This window comes from Macrotis lagotis, chromosome 2 (genome assembly GCF_037893015.1).
Source record: "Macrotis lagotis isolate mMagLag1 chromosome 2, bilby.v1.9.chrom.fasta, whole genome shotgun sequence".
NCBI classification, from domain to species: domain Eukaryota; kingdom Metazoa; phylum Chordata; class Mammalia; order Peramelemorphia; family Peramelidae; genus Macrotis; species Macrotis lagotis.
Window position 1 is genome coordinate 223,113,702 of NC_133659.1, and position 15,756 is coordinate 223,129,457.

Below are 15,756 nucleotides of genomic sequence, written 5' to 3' on the forward strand. Positions count from 1 at the left end.
GGTTTGAACTCAGGTCCTCCTGACTCCAGGGCAGGTGCTCTATCCACTGCACCACCTGGTGAATTTCTAAAAGAACAAAAAGGGAGGGGGATAATGGTCCACTAGAAAGTTCCCATCAGCTCCCTGATGAGCAGAGGGAGTGCAAAGGTTTCAAATTAAAGGATTCTGACTTATAACTTCCTTTTGTATTCTATATTCTAACATAGTCAGCTCTTCTATGGTAATCATGATATCTGCATTTTAGTCCTCAATTAACAAATATGAATAATTAATCAAAGACCCAAGATTGATGTCAATGTTCATTCACACAAAAGCTTAGGCAATTTTTTAGATGTACACTGCCACAATATCATGAGTAGAGAAAGAAGCCTTTACTTTCTTTAGGTCATGGGTCAGAGCTTGGAGGTATAGTCAAAGGAGGATATGTGCTATGCTTTCAGATTTCAGCTTTTTAAGAAATACTGGGTGCTCCTGACAAACCAGTGTTTGATTTAGAACTGGGTATTAATGGGTTAGTACAGATTAACATTGTGAGCTTCCTCTGAATTTTGTTAAGGTAAACCATTTTGACCTATAGAAGTCACCAGAATTCCATGCCTGCCCCCTCTGGCTTTCTATTACCCAGAATTCAATCAATTATTGAACTGAAAAGGTCATTTAATCATGTCTCTAGATTTCACAGAGGCATGTATGGTTCAGTACCCGAACCAAGAAATATAAATCTATTCCTTCAGCAATGCTTTATTAAATGCATACTCTGAGTAAGGTACTTTGCTAGGCACAAGGGAAAGAAAGACAAAAATGAAATGGTACTTCCTTCATTAAGGAGGCAAATAAACATCTTAAAGATTTTCCAGGGAAGATGAGTTCATAATTTCCCTGAAGAGCTTATTTCAATGCTTAACTACCCTTTTTGATTAAAAAACTTTTTTCCTTTTGTCTAATTTAAACCTTTCCAAATTGGATTTTTGGATTTTTTTCTTAGGATTTTTGTCTCTGCACATGGAAAATCAGTGGTCAATATATTTTCACAGAACTTTTCCTGTAGCTTAAAGATTTAAATTTTTCCTTTTTAAGCAAAATAATTCTATATTTGTTAGCCTTGCTTTATTTTCTATATTCTGCTTTTCCAGGCATAAGTACTTTACAAAGAGTGATTCAGTACTATCTGTAGTGGCTCCTGGTTTTCAAGACTGATTTTCATAGTCCATAGAGTTTCCTTGATAATCTTTCTTTAGGAGTCATCCAGCTGGGAATGTCATTTATGCCATTAGTTTGAAGAAAGCAGTGAATAACTAAAAACTAGGCTTTGACCAGTTTACTTGAGGGATGATCACAAATTGAACTTTGAGCTTTGAAAATCAGAGGAGAAAGGATGTAGTCATTCTCTTTTTAGTGACCTTCAATCTTCTAAAACTTTTGGTCTAAGTGATAAAAGAAGTCCTAAGTTTCAAGTAAGAGTTTAGTATCTTGAAAGTTAAATATGTAAAGTTAGCCAAACATATTTTAGAACTCTAAGTAGTTATAGTCATTTAGATGTTCTGGCAACCTAGAATATTATTTGCTTACAAATTCTGTATTTATATGTGGAGTTTTCTGATGAAAACAGTTATTTCAAATGGTTTGGTACTTGGGTCTGGAAGAAATATCCCATTGCTATAAAGCCCTCTCTAAAATAGAGAGGCTTTCACATTTGTTCCAATAGCTATGTTCTTTCTAGTAAGCAACATCTAAATTCAATGAGAACATTTCATTTATCTGTTAATCTTTTTGCAAGAATATAGTTGTAAAAAAACAAAACAAAACAAAAAAGAATATAGTTGTAATGGAACAAGTAAAGATTATTAGATTTGGATATGGATTATTTTTTTATCTGACAACTCAAATGTTAAGAGGAAAAGTAATGTGGTGGGATGAAAATAACTAGTCCCCCTTATACAGAGTAAATTTAAAGTGCTTGGAGAATAAACAGGAAAAATGTGGGTCACAAACATAAGAGTAGTGAGGATAAGGATAGAAATTTTAAGGCCACCAGCATGCTTTTTGAAAGAGCCCACAGAAAGCACTAGATGAAATATTCAAACATTTTAAGAAGGTGGGTTGGGTTTTATTTTCCACTTCCTTATATTTACCCAATTTCTCCACTCAGACATGTCCTATCTTTACTGATCAACTTTATTCTGGTATTCAAGAAGCCTGTCCAGATTATACACATGTAATAAAGAATAAAGTAAAAGAAGCAAATCTAAAACCCTTAACTTTGTCTCCCTGAAGCAAAAGAACCTAGAAGAAGTAAAAATGAACAATAACAAAAAAATTAACTTTAAAAAATTAACAAAATGAAGGAAAGGACAGACTCCCAGTCTCCCCCAGAACCCTGGATGGTTGTAGTTAAGTGGAAAGAAAGCACTCACCTCCCTGTTTACTTCGGTCAAGATAGATTGAAACCCTTCGGGCCAGACCTGTGAGAAAATAGGGATTACGGGATTGGTGCTAAGGGTAAGTTGGTCAGGCAAAGCAAAATAAATTAAAACAAAACAAAGCAAGATTAGAAGGGAAACTCAAAAGAGTAAGGAAAGTGAAATGAGTGCAGAAAAGAATGTTCAAATTCACAACATGCTTCAACTCAAAGGGAAAGGAGTGATTTAGTTGTGAAAACTTGCCTATGAAATCATTTTACTTGTCAAACATGAAAACAATGAACACTCTATGGCTAATAATATTGATTTGATTATTAAGTATTTTTTAAATGTAAACTCCATGTGTTAAAGTTTCCTGTGAAATGTGTATTATCTAATTGCAACAAAAGGACTGATTTAAGTAACTTCTGAAAATGCAACATCAACTTAGCCACATTTGAGGGTGGACCAAAGGTCAATGAGGAATTGAAGGACTAAGTAGTTTCTTTGGAAGAAGTCAAGATAAGTAATGAGCATGTCCAAGTATAATGAAATTTACAGATGTTGATTTTGGGAAATAAGTCTATGGTGAGGAATTAATAGTGAAGGGGATTAAGTTCAAACCATCAAAAAACCCCAGCAAACTTCTAGAAAGCAGGAGAAATATCAGAGTGGTAGAACCTGACTCTAAATGCAGGACTCTGTTGAGATTTATAAACCTTGAATTAGTGAGAAAATGAAGCTGCTCCTTTTGCCAAAATAAATAGCTCTACAAGGGCCAATTTCCGTGAAATGGGATGTTTCTCATTTAAGAGTTGAAACGATAACTGTTAGTGACCCAAGAGAATTCAAGTCAGGGTACCAGTTCCCAAAATGACTCTTCAGATACTCTCAACAACTATTTCCACTGCACAATCTGGGCATTTAGGAGGGATGATCTTAAACAAAAACCTGCTCTGATTCTCTGGTCATTTCTTGATTCCTCTAAGTAATTCGAGAGTATGTGGGAAAGCATGCAAAAGACTATGTCCCCAATGAGTATAGGTGGTAGAACTGCTTCTGTGGTGCTGTAGAAAGTGTATATCTTTCCCCTGACATCAAAGAATCAGAGGACCACTGGAAGAGAGTGCCACTTTAATCTCATAGATAAATACATCAAATTATTTTCTAAAAAGACTACCTAGCCAGCAATTCAGACTGTGATCAGAATGCTAGATAACCTTTAGACTACTGAAGACTACCCAGGGCAAACAGCTTTACTCCAAATATAATGATGAAGAAGTGAGAATAAGGAATGAAAAATAGTATAGGAAATCCTATTTACTCCTTTTTTCAGCTAGTCACTGTATGTTAATTGTCTGCCTTGGAAGCATTTATCTGAGGATTCTTCAGATTTCCACCCTGTGGCCTTTCTAATACTTCTGGAAAATTTTTTCATATTATTTCCTGGAATATGGAGACAAAGACTTTTTAAATATTTTCTCAGAAACCACTATTTCTTACTAAGCTAATTTCTCTAGTTCTGTTATTTTAATTTGTAGAGGTCTGTAGTCTTCCAGTTTTACCATTCTAGTTTTGTTTTATTGTTTGAGTTCTAGTTTTATTTAACTTTTTTTTTACTATCTCTTTACTATCTCTTTTTTTTACTACTCATCAGACACTTTATTGCTTCACTAAGATTTTTCCACCACCAGTAGGTAGAGTCGGTTCTAATATTTGTGAATTCTTCCTTCAGGAATGTCAGTGGTTTTGGCTTTATATTTCTTATTATGTCTAAATCTGAAGGTTCCTGGGGCTTGTCCATTTTCTCTTCTGAAGGTAGACTCTTATAGTTTTGTTCTTTCAGGAGATTTCTTTTGACTTTCTTTTATTCATTACGTTGGTGACAATTTTTACCTACTCAATCCTTTTTTTTTCCACTAGTAATAAATATTTTATTTATATTTCCAACTACATACAATGGTAGTTTTTAACCAATAATTTTTTTTGCAAGGCTTTGAGTTTTACAATTTTTCTCCCTCCCTCCCTTAGCCCCTATCTTCTACAGAAAGCAGTTTGATATAGGCTTTATGTTTGTAGCCATGATAAACAAAGATCAAAATTGAGAGAAAATGAGAGAAGAATCAGACTCAGAAGAAAGAAAACATTACTCAATTCTTTCTATTTGCTATTTGTTTTCCTATGATGGCTTTTTTCCTGTCTCTTTTCTTTGTATTTTCTTTTATGCAAAAAACAGAAGTGTTATCTTAGGGTGCTGTGTGGGTGTGGAAGAGTGGGCTCAGTCTGCCATCTTGATGAAGGAAGGCTCTTGGGTTCTCCTTATTAATCTACAAGTATCTGTTAAGTACCTACTATGGGTCCAGCATGGACACTGTTGCTAGGCACTGAGGATACAAATATAATAAATAAAACTCTCCATTCACAAGGGACTTACATTATAATGTTGATGAAAGCAAGTACAAAATAAAAAGGTTATTCAAATTAAATATGAAGAAAATAAATGCAAAACAGTTAGCTACCAAGTGTGGCAAGACTGAATGAAGAAGGTGGTGTTTGGCTTATATCTGGAAGACAAGAGCGAGCAGTGTAGAGGCATGGAGATATTGGAGGCATTGATGTTCTAGTCCCTTTGTTTAGCTTGAAAACTTGCTTTACAAATGTGCTGGATCTATGTTTTCAGCCTCATGAATGTTCATTCCTGGCTCAGTTCATCTCTTTAGCTTCCTTATAAATTAAAGTGAAAGATTTCTGTAATCTACTCAGATATCAGGGTTTAGGAAGAGGAGTAACACGAAATGAGATTGGAAAAGTGGTGAAGAGCATCAATACATCAAATTATCTTGTAAGACAGACTACCTAGCCAGCAATTCAGACTGTGATCAGAATGCTAGAGAACCTTTAGACTACTGAATCACAATCAGATACTTAACTCAAGGAAAATCACCTTGGCAGGCAGTTATTTGGAGTATGTACTAGAATAGGGAGAAATTTTAGGAAAGGAGAGCAATTAGGAGACTGAGGTAATAATATAAATGAGAGGTGATGAGGATCTGAACTAGTAGTTTGTAAAATAATAGAATAGAGAAAAGAGATCAAATGTGAGAGATGATATAGATGTAGAATCTGCAATTTGGCACATGACTGGATATGTGGGATGAGGGAAAGTGAGGAGTTGAGGGTAACAACAAGGTTACAAACCTGAGAGACAAAGTGCATGTCTTAAGGGGAAGAAATGATGTGAGAGTTTTGTTTTTTTAAAGGATGGGCTAGAGTTGTGAGAGACTGAAGATTAGTCAGAGAGGATGATTAGTTGGAGAAGATGGCAGGAGATGAGTTCAAGGACACAGATAGCTCTTGGCAAAAATAAGGACCATTTTTTTTGTCAGGACCTAGGGGATACAAAGATAGAAGGAAATGAAGTCTAGGGAATTTTGAGATGGAGAGAAAGGAGAAAGAAGGAGTTTGCTTTAAATAACCTCTATTTTCAGTGAAGTTAAGAGGTGAGGTCCTTTGCTGAAGGAAAGAAGAAAACACCTGGAAAAGCTCTGATGAGGAATGAGCTAGGAAACTGGTTTTGAGGAACTGCCTCACTGCCTTGGAGGCCTAGTTGAAATTGGATAACAAATTTCTAATGTTGCCAGTCACCCTGGTTGTGTGAGTAAAAGGGAAGGAGAAAGATGGGAGTAATCCAAGACAAAAGTTTGGCAAGGTGATGAGTGGTAATGGGTAAGAGGGCAAGGATTTGAGCAAAGAACACAGTACAGAGTAAAATTGGAGAGAAGAGAAAATGAAGATAGAGAAGGGGTAATGTACTGAGGGGTGGAGGGATTGGAAGTCCCAAGGAAGGTGAAGAAATCTACAAGAGGTGAAACATAAGGGACAGAATGCTGGGAGGTTATGGTCTGATAGAGAAGTATCACTTTTTGATTATAGAGGGGAATATTTGCTGGTAATGGTGAGATCCTTTTTTCTTGTCAAATCCTTTACATGATCTTATACAATACCAATTGTCTAGCAGTTTGCTCTCACTTAAATGGATTCTCTTACTAATCTTTAGCATTTCCTTATTGTTTCTTTCACTGCTACCTATAAATTTACAAACAAAAGTCTAAGTCTCTGTCATAAAATATCCTTATTAGACCAAAAAAAAAAAAAAAACAAACCCAAACCTCCTCACTAAAGTCAATCATCCCAGGAAATAGTATATAATCTCTGTAAAATCTTTTTAAATTCTGCCACTTAATCTTTCTTCATATGATTACAACCTGCTGATCATGTAATGATCAAATCAGAGTGAAAACCTGGAACCTCATGGATGGGTAAAAGAAGGATTTAGATGTAGGAGGGAAAGAAATGTATGGCAAATGGAGCAGAAACTGAGAATAAAAAAATGCTAATTCTATTGTACTCTGAAAACTAAGAAAAGGGGAACATAACTAAAATAAGACTTTGAATTCTATATGTTTCATTAATTGGAAGGAATCCTATAGCACAAAGGCAACATGGTACTGTGACAGGGTATAGTTAGGAAGAATGTTGAATTTGGGGGTCAGAGGTTCTGGGTTTGAATTATAGTTTATGTGATTATGGCTTAGATCATTTAATATCTCTGGGTTTCTGTTTTTTTCTTATCTACATCTGCAAAAAGAAGAGTCTTTTTCAGATTCAAATCTAGGATTTAATTTTGTATTATCATCATTTATAGTCATAGATTTTTATATAATTTCAAGGAATCTCAGAAATTTAATCCAGTTCCCTCATTATTTTGCAAAAGAAACCAGAGCCAGATATACAAAGTGAGGATGTGCAGCTAGTCAGTAGCAGACATGGAGAAGTCCCACATCTCCTGAAGTCTAGATGATGCTTCTTCCTACTGTTCCTTCTAAAATGAAAATGCATAATTTTCTAGAGAAGGTTTTTTTCAAAGGGTTTCAGAAAAACTACTTCTCTGAACTTTCCTTAGAAAATCCCATTCTGATGTGCTCCATTAAAGTGAATTACTTTTCATACTCTCCACTGACAACAAAAGGGGAGTGTGAAAAAGGTGCCCAAGAACAGAAATGGCTCTTCTGCACTGCTACCCTTGCACATTATCTCATTTTCTGACATTCCTAGATGATCTTACTCATCTCACCAAAGACTTTGCCACATCCAGTTCTACTTGTTTGTTTACATAACAGAGCATGTTCTCAGAAAGATAAAGGAGAGTAGAGCTGTTTGAATGAAAGGGAGATGAGTGGAAAGAAATATAGAATTCTTGAACTCTCCAAGAATTAAGATATTAATGGCAACTATTGTTACTCAATGTTAATGGTTTAGGTAAACTCCTTCAACAAAATAAAAATCAAACTAGAGAAAATATCAAACTTAAGGAAAAAGTCAATTGCTTTTTAAGATTATCTCTCAAAACTCAACATGTCTAATCCATGTTATTACCTTTTCCCTAAAACCTGCTCCTCTACCAAGCTTCCCTAGTTCTATAAAGGTTATCACCATCAATCTGTTTCTCAAGTTTTTATCCTCATTCTCTCTCAACTTATTAGGAACCAATTCCTGCCATCCTAACTTCCAAACATTTCTCAACTCTGAACCCTTCTCTTTCCTAACCAAGTCACCATCTTGTTCAGCCTGCACTATTTCAATGGCCTCATAATTGGTCACTTAACTTCAGGTTTCTCTCCACTCCAATCCATTCCTCATACAGCTGTCAAAATGATTTTCCTTAACTGTGAGTCTAACTATGTCAACTCTTCTAGAAAATAGACAGGTCCTGGTTCAGGACTATGGGTCCATTTAGGTTATATAATCTCAATTGGGCCTTCATTGTAGTATTGTAATTCATTTACTCCTCTATTCTCAAATGATTCAAATGTTTTTCTTCCTTCTTCAAAACCTTTCATCCCCATTATATATCCTCTCAGCTGAAGTCCTGATCTCATTATTTCCCAATAAAATCAAGGTAAGGTCATAGGCTACAAACTCTCTTGCTGTTCTCATGACACGGCAAATCCTTAATATCATTCTCTCAAATTCCCTCTCATTCCAGTTACTGAATTAGACTTTTTTCTTGTCAATTCCTTTACATGATCTTACACAATACCAATTGTCTAGCAGTTTGCTCTCACTTAAATGGATTCTCTTACTAATCTTTAGCATTTCCTTATTAATTATTTCCTTCACTGCTACCTATAAAAGTCTAAGTCTCTGTCATTAAAATATCCTTATTAGACCAAAAAAAAAAAACTCCCCCAAAAAAACCTCCTCACTAGAGTCAATCATCCCAGGTAGTTTAGTCACCTTCCCCCCACCCCTTCAATCAAAATATAGGTTGTATATTATCATCACATAGCAGTGGTTAGTGCTTGCCTAGCATTGCTAATGTGCCATGCCTGTCTCACTGATATGGGAGGAATGGGAACCATTTAAGACCAAGAGACTCCTGCAGTAGCTACACTATCTCCAGTAGTCCTGTTTCTTAAAAATCAGGCCTTGGGATGGAAGGAATCTGGTAAAGGCAAGTGAGAAGAAAGCTTTGAACATTATAATATAATAAAAATAATTGTGCAACTCACATCTCCAATCATTTGGTTAGTTGGTGTGGCCATCTTTGATACAAAGGACTAGTTGGTTCTTGTTCTTTGTTATTGAAGAAGACCAAAAGGACATCACTAAGTTTTAGACAAATTACAGTGTATCCAACTGTGGCTGATCAAACCAATAAGAGTTCAAAGTACTCTAGCACAGGTTAGGCACAAATAGTCCATGTGAACACCTGGGGTGGGTACTCTAAACTCAAGTATGTCACAAGTTCTTTTGAGCTGCTTCAATTCTGCTTTCTCTTTTTTTTGGCAAGCATTTGGCATTCTAAAAATGGGTCCAACCCATTGTAGTTGCTCTCTCTGTAGTAATGTTGGAATGCTAGGCAGTTTAGCTTGAGAAAGGACCTTGATGTCTGGAATCTTCTCCTGCCCTGTGATCTTCAGAATATTCCCAAGACAATTTAAAAGGAAGTGATTCAATTTCCTGATATGGTGCTGGTAGACTGTCCAGGTTTCACAGACATATAACAATGAGGTCAATATAACAGCTCTGTAGACTTTCAGTTTGGTAGTCAGTCTAATGCCTCTTCTCTCCCATATTTTTCTTTTGGAGCCTCCCTCCCAAATACTGAGGTAGCTCCGGCAATGCAAGTGTCAACTTTATTGTCAATGTTTACTGCCTTGGAAAGGACACTGTCAAGGTAAATGAACTTGTCCATAGTACTCAAAACTTCTCCATTTATTGTAATCGATGGTTTCACATATGGATGGTGTGGTGCTGGCTGATGGAGCACCTGCATTTTCTTGGTGTTAATTGTTAGACCAAAATTAGCATAAGCAGCAGAGAATCTATCCATGCTTTGTTGCCTCTCAGCTTCATTGAATGCAGAATCATATGCAAACAGAAGATCATGCACCAACATACCTTCCACTTTGGTCTTTGCTTGTAGCCTTTTCAACTTACAAAAATTTGCCATCAGTGCAGTAAACTGACCTTGAGATCATGTTCATCCTCATTGAAGGCATTTGATAACTTGCCTGAAGACATCATGTTAAAAAGTATGGGAGCAAGGACACATCCTTGTTTTACTCCATTGGTAATTGGGAAAACTTGAGAGCATCGCCCTCTATCCAGAACCCGGGCATGCATGCCATCATGGAACTGATGCACTGTACTGATGAACTTCTCTAGGCAACCAAATTTTGACATAATTTTCCATAAACCCTCGCAACTGATGGTATCAAAGGCCTTGGTCACATTTACAAATTGTCACAGGACAATCTATTCCCTTTACTTTTATAGAGATGGACAACAGAGGCACCCTTGAATTCTTGAGGGATAACTTCTGCATGCCATATAATCTTTTTTTAAAAATTTATTTTTATTAAAGATATTATTTGATTTTCCCCAATCTTGCTTCCCCCACCACCACAGAAAGCACTCTGTCAGTCTTTACTTTGTTTCCATGTTATACCTTGATCCAAATTGGGTGTGATGAGAGAGAAATCATATCCTTAAAGAGAAGAGAAGTCTAAGAGGTAACAAGATCAGACAATAAGATATCTGTTTTTTTTCTAAATTAAAGGGAATAGTCCTTGCACTTTGTTCAAACTCTACAGCTCCTTATCTGGATACAGATGGTACTCTCCTTTGCAGACAGCCCAAAATTGTTCCCGATTGTTGCACTGATGGAATGAGCAAGTCCTTCAAGGTTGAACATCACTCCCATGTTGCTGTTAGGGTGTATAGTGTTTTTCTGGTTCTGTTCATCTCACTCAGCATCAGTTCATGCAAATCCCTCCAGGTTTCCCTGAAATCCCTTCCCTCCTGGTTTCTAATAGAATAATAGTGTTCCATGACATACATATACCACAGTTTGCTAAGCCATTCCCCAATTGAAGGACATTTACTGGATTTTCAATTCTTTGCCACCACAAACAAGGCTGCTATAAATATTTTTGTACAAGTAATGTTTTTACCCTCATCTCTTCAGGGTATAGACCCAGTGGTGGTGTTGTTGGGTCAAAGGGTATGCACATTTTTGTTGCCCTTTGGGCATAGTTCCAAATAGCTCTCCAGAAGGGTTGGATGAGTTCACAGCTCCACCAACAGTGTCATGCCATATAATCTGGAAAACATCAAGCCAGTTTTTGGATGAGCAGTGGACCCCCCACCCAGGAGATCTCAGCTGGAATAGAATCAACACCAGGTGCTTTGCTACTTTAAAGGAGCCTAATGGTATACAAATCCTCTTCTTCAGCCAGAATTTCAGGTAGGGACTGATTGACTTCAACTTGAGGTAATCGGTCAATGTTTTCTTCATCGATTGATGATGATCTGTTTTGAACACTATGGAAGTGCTCCCCATCTCTCTAGAATCAAGTCTCTAATGTGGATCCATCAACACTGAGTAGTTGAGATGCAACATATGTCTTTGGTCCATAAATAGCTTTTAGCGCATCATAAAAGCATCTTGGTTTGTTTCTGTCTGCATAAAATTGAATTTTATCTGCCTTCTTACTGATCCAAGAGTCCTGCATCTCTCTAAGCTTTGATTGGAATTTACTTTTAATGGAATGCTGCCTTCTTAGAAATGTCTATCCTGCTGGTTAACCCTGTGGAGTTCTCGATATTCATTTAGCAGCTGTATTTCCCCATCATTTTCATCAAAACAGTCTTGGTATTTGCGAGTGTTCTGGCCCAGATGAGCAAACCAGATCTCTGAAAACTGCCCTCTCCTTTTCTGTTCCACTGTCACCAACTATCTTCTGTTTAACTAAAGGCAACAAAATTTCCTGGATGCACCCTTGTAGCAAACATTTGCATCTATAAGACTATGTGAGTGTAAGGAGAAGAGACATACAGGATGTGAGAGTGACAAGGGCAATGTGTGGTGCACAGTGCTGGACTGATCAAAGACTCATCCTCTCTAAGCTAAATATTCATATTCAACCAAAGCAGCAAGCCCCAAGGCAAAATGAATTCACGAGATTAGAGTGTTTTTCTCTCTCAATATAATCTTAAAATCTCTTTGCAAAGAATATTGGTTGGAGTGGCTCTAAAGGAATCACATACAAGAACAAAGTGTACTTTTCTGATTTGCAAGAAGGTTCACTTTGGAAGAGCTTCCCCTTGATAGAGAAGGCACCTGTTATCTGGCTCTTCCCATCAGGCATAAAAACAAGTCAAATAAGAACCTTTTAATGTCAAGATTTCACAAAAATAAAGAGGAGAGAGAATCTATTAAAAAAAAGATCAATGTGAACAAATAAAAAGCATTCCTTTAATTAAATACAAGAATAATTCTTGCAAGAAGAAAGGCATCAGAGAAAATATGTTAAAGGTAAGACTATATATGAAGGGGTGGCTAGGTGGCACAGTGGATAAAGCACTGGCCCTGGGGTCAGGAGTACCTGGGTTCAGATCTGGTCTCAGACACTTAATAATTACCTAGCGGTGTGGCCTTGGGCAAGCCACTTAACCCCACTTGCCTTGAAAAAAAAAAAAGACTATATATGAAGCCTAGTTACAGAATTATAAATGAATAGAGAAGATGAGAGAAAAGGCTATTTTTTTTAATGCTTAAAAAATAATTTTAGTCTAGGGAATCATCTTAAAGAGAGATAACAACTCCCAAACTCCAATTACTTTATCTAGTAGATGAAACCCTATTAATAGATATTAACAGATAAAAGTCTAAGCCTTGAGTTCAAAAGAAATGCTGCTAAGGCACACATGGGTCCATGAACAAAGCGAGCAAAGAAAATGCCACCTATATCCTAAGCAAGAGTTAAAATTGATCTGTAACCTAGACTTTGGTGAGGCCTCTTAAAAGTGAACTGATGACATTCTGTTTCCTTATCTAAGTTGCCCAGACTGGTTTTAGGTGAAAAACGGACTAGAATTATATTATTCCTCTATATCTTTAAACCTGTAGGGAATAGCAAGCAGAGTAGAAATGACAAATTCATGTCCAAACTGGAGACAGGCAATGAGTTGACATGCAACATGCAAATACAAAACATGAACAGGTGATCCAAAGTAATGGTGAAAGTAGTCAGCTGTAATCAGACTAACTGAATTCAGAGAAAAGGAATATTATTCCCTATTAGTTCAAGGCAAGCAAGTGATCAGGGCTTAGGGAGCAAATAAGAATGCACCCAGGATAATTATTTTGCATTTTGGTAGCACCAAGATGGAATTTTATTTTTATTCTAAAAATAAGAAATAGAAATAAAGAGATATAAAATGACTTGTTTATGACTCCTCTACTCACATGGAGATGGCTTTGGGTTCTTAAAGTATATTCTAGTGAAGTACAAGTTCTTATCACGGGAAAGGTCTTATACCAAGCTAGAAAAATTTTGGGTATAGGTCAAATAATAGACTATTAGCTAAAGTCCAGTCTGGTTCAGTTTGGAGATCTCAATATTAGAGAATTAGCTAGTAGTTGGAGAATATTTCTGGCCAGAAAAAACTCATAGAACTATCTAATAACAAACAAAGAAATTGTTATCTGCATCAGTAGAAGGAATAGCTATATTATTGAAGTCACTGCTCTTTTGAGGTACTGGAGATCATGATATATATATTAGGAATCTATGGGTGATCAAAGCAAGAATAGACTAATACTTGGAAAAGCTTGGATTCTTCTTCCTGCTTCTAATCAGGTAATATTTCTTCCTAGGAAACATCCATCTCAGCTTTTAAGCCACACCAAAGACAATGTCTACATTTTCCACACATCAATAAAATAAACAGTAAGCAAATCGATGCTGAAGGGCTGAGATTTTGATACTACTGACAGAAATTACACCAGAACACTCTTATATTTATTAGATTCTATAGTGATTTTGACAGAGAAATAGGTTAGTTTTGTGTTACCAGAAAAACCCAAGTGAATCACAACTGACCAAGATATTGCTGAAAGAGGAATTCATTCAGTTCTAGAAAGGCATTCTTGTGTGATATACTTCAGACACTTAAAAAAACTTCATGCAGACCTACCTCTTGTTGTTGGTAGCATGTCTGAAAGCCCCTGCCAGGCAGTCACCATCTCAGGGTTCTTTTCTACATCTGCAAAATTCTTCCAGACCCTGATGGCACCATCATCTGAAGAAGAAAAGAGAAGGATATCTAAGGTATTGTCTCTCTCAGGCCCTATTCATGAGGTTAGGGGAAGAGTTAGGAAGTCAAATGACCTATGTCACTACAAAAGAATGAATGTGGTAGACTAACTTATGAAGAAATGGACCCAGTCATCTTGATTTGTTCCTTTTTTCTTTCTATTCTTCTCTCTGCAACCCACCAAAAAAAATCATCCTGCAAAGATATAAGACTGCATCATTATTTTTCTTTTTATGGGCAAACATATCTAACTAATTTCAAAACAGGTGCTTGAACTAATTTCAGCTTCCTGAGACTGGGACTGGGACTGGTCCTGGGACTTTTATATCCTTTTTATTAGTATTGGAGCAGTAGGTGTAAAATTGTTGAACTTGTAAGAATTATGACAAAGGCAAGACTCAGAATCGTACACTCTTTCCTTTGCCTGTTCTGCTCCTCTCTCTGTTAACTTTTATTATGTTAAGGAAAAAAACTCAATCATTTCTAAGGAAAAAAGTCTTTATGCCTTTTCACCCCCCCCTTCTACATTGGTTAATTATGCTCAACACACAAACTGTAGTTTCAAAGATGGAAACAACTGAAACCAGCTGGACTGCCAAAATTAAGAAACTAAGTTGAGAACACTATTGTCAATTTTCAGAGTCTACTGAGTAGAGGAAAGCAATCCTTTATGATTCCCTTTAAATGAAGACAGACATTTCTCATGATTTCACTTTCAAACAAGTCCATCAGTGGAAGTAGGGAGAGGGTCATCCATGGGCTCAATCTGAGAGCTAGCCTTTTTGGCTTTATGCTGAATACAACATTGAAAGGGGAAAAAAAAACCCCATATATATATTTATTTTCAGCCTCTGGCCTGTTCACTGGGGTTCCATTTCCTTGTTTTATATTTGAATTACTCAGAATTAATTAGTGGCCTGACAAAAACCTTGGTGATTTCAGACTTGCATGAACTGATGCTGAGTGAAGTGAGCAGAATCAGGAGAACATTATACAGCAATATTGAGTGATCAACTATGATAGACTTATTTATTTCAACAATACAATAATCAAAGAATTCTAAAAGATGTGATGGAAAATATCATCCATATACAGAGAAGGAACTATGGAGTTTAAATGTAGACTTTCTATCTTCAATTTTTAAAAATTGTCTTATGGGGCGGCTAGGTGGTGCAGTGGATAAAGCACCAGCCCTGGAGTTGGGATTACCTGGGTTTAAATCCAGTCTCAGACACTTAATAATTACTTAGCTGTGTAGCCTTGGGCAAGCCACTTAACCCCATTTGCCTTGCAAAAAAAACCTAAAAAAAAAGTTGTCTTATGTATTTTTTCTCTAATGCTTTTTTTTCCCATTTCAATTTGATTCTTCTTTCACAACAATCTTAATATGGATCTATGTTTAACATGGTTATACAAGTATAATCTATATTAGATTGTATTCCATTAGGAAGACAGAAAAGGGAAGAGGAGGGAGAAGAACATGAAACTTGCAAAAAAATGATTGTTGAAAACTACTGTTGCATGTAGAAAAATAAATAAAATATTAAAAAAAAAACCCTTGATTTCAACACCTTGAACTGTCTGAGGCATCAGCTCATTGTAGTTGATGACCTTACCTCATACTTTGAAAAGAATTAGCTCATTTGGCAAGCACCTTTAGTAAATGCCTGTTCAACTAAAGGAAATATTC

At 36.3% G+C, this 15,756-nt stretch overlaps 1 protein-coding gene across 8 annotated transcripts in view; it reads right to left on the reverse strand.

Annotated features, from left to right (window-relative positions):
* The window catches only part of RPTOR (regulatory associated protein of MTOR complex 1), a 552,432-nt gene that overhangs the window by 35,816 nt on the left and 500,860 nt on the right, over positions 1-15,756 (reverse strand). For 5 of the 8 annotated variants that reach the window (XM_074224960.1, XM_074224956.1, XM_074224961.1 and 2 more), the window contains 2 exons: positions 13,947-14,051; positions 2,415-2,462 (listed from right to left, as the gene is read on the reverse strand). In XM_074224960.1, coding sequence (XP_074081061.1) covers positions 2,415-2,462; positions 13,947-14,051 — 153 coding nt within the window. The remainder of the gene's footprint in view (positions 1-2,414; positions 2,463-13,946; positions 14,052-15,756) is intronic. The other 3 variants (XM_074224957.1, XM_074224959.1, XM_074224963.1) reach the window with 1 other exon arrangement.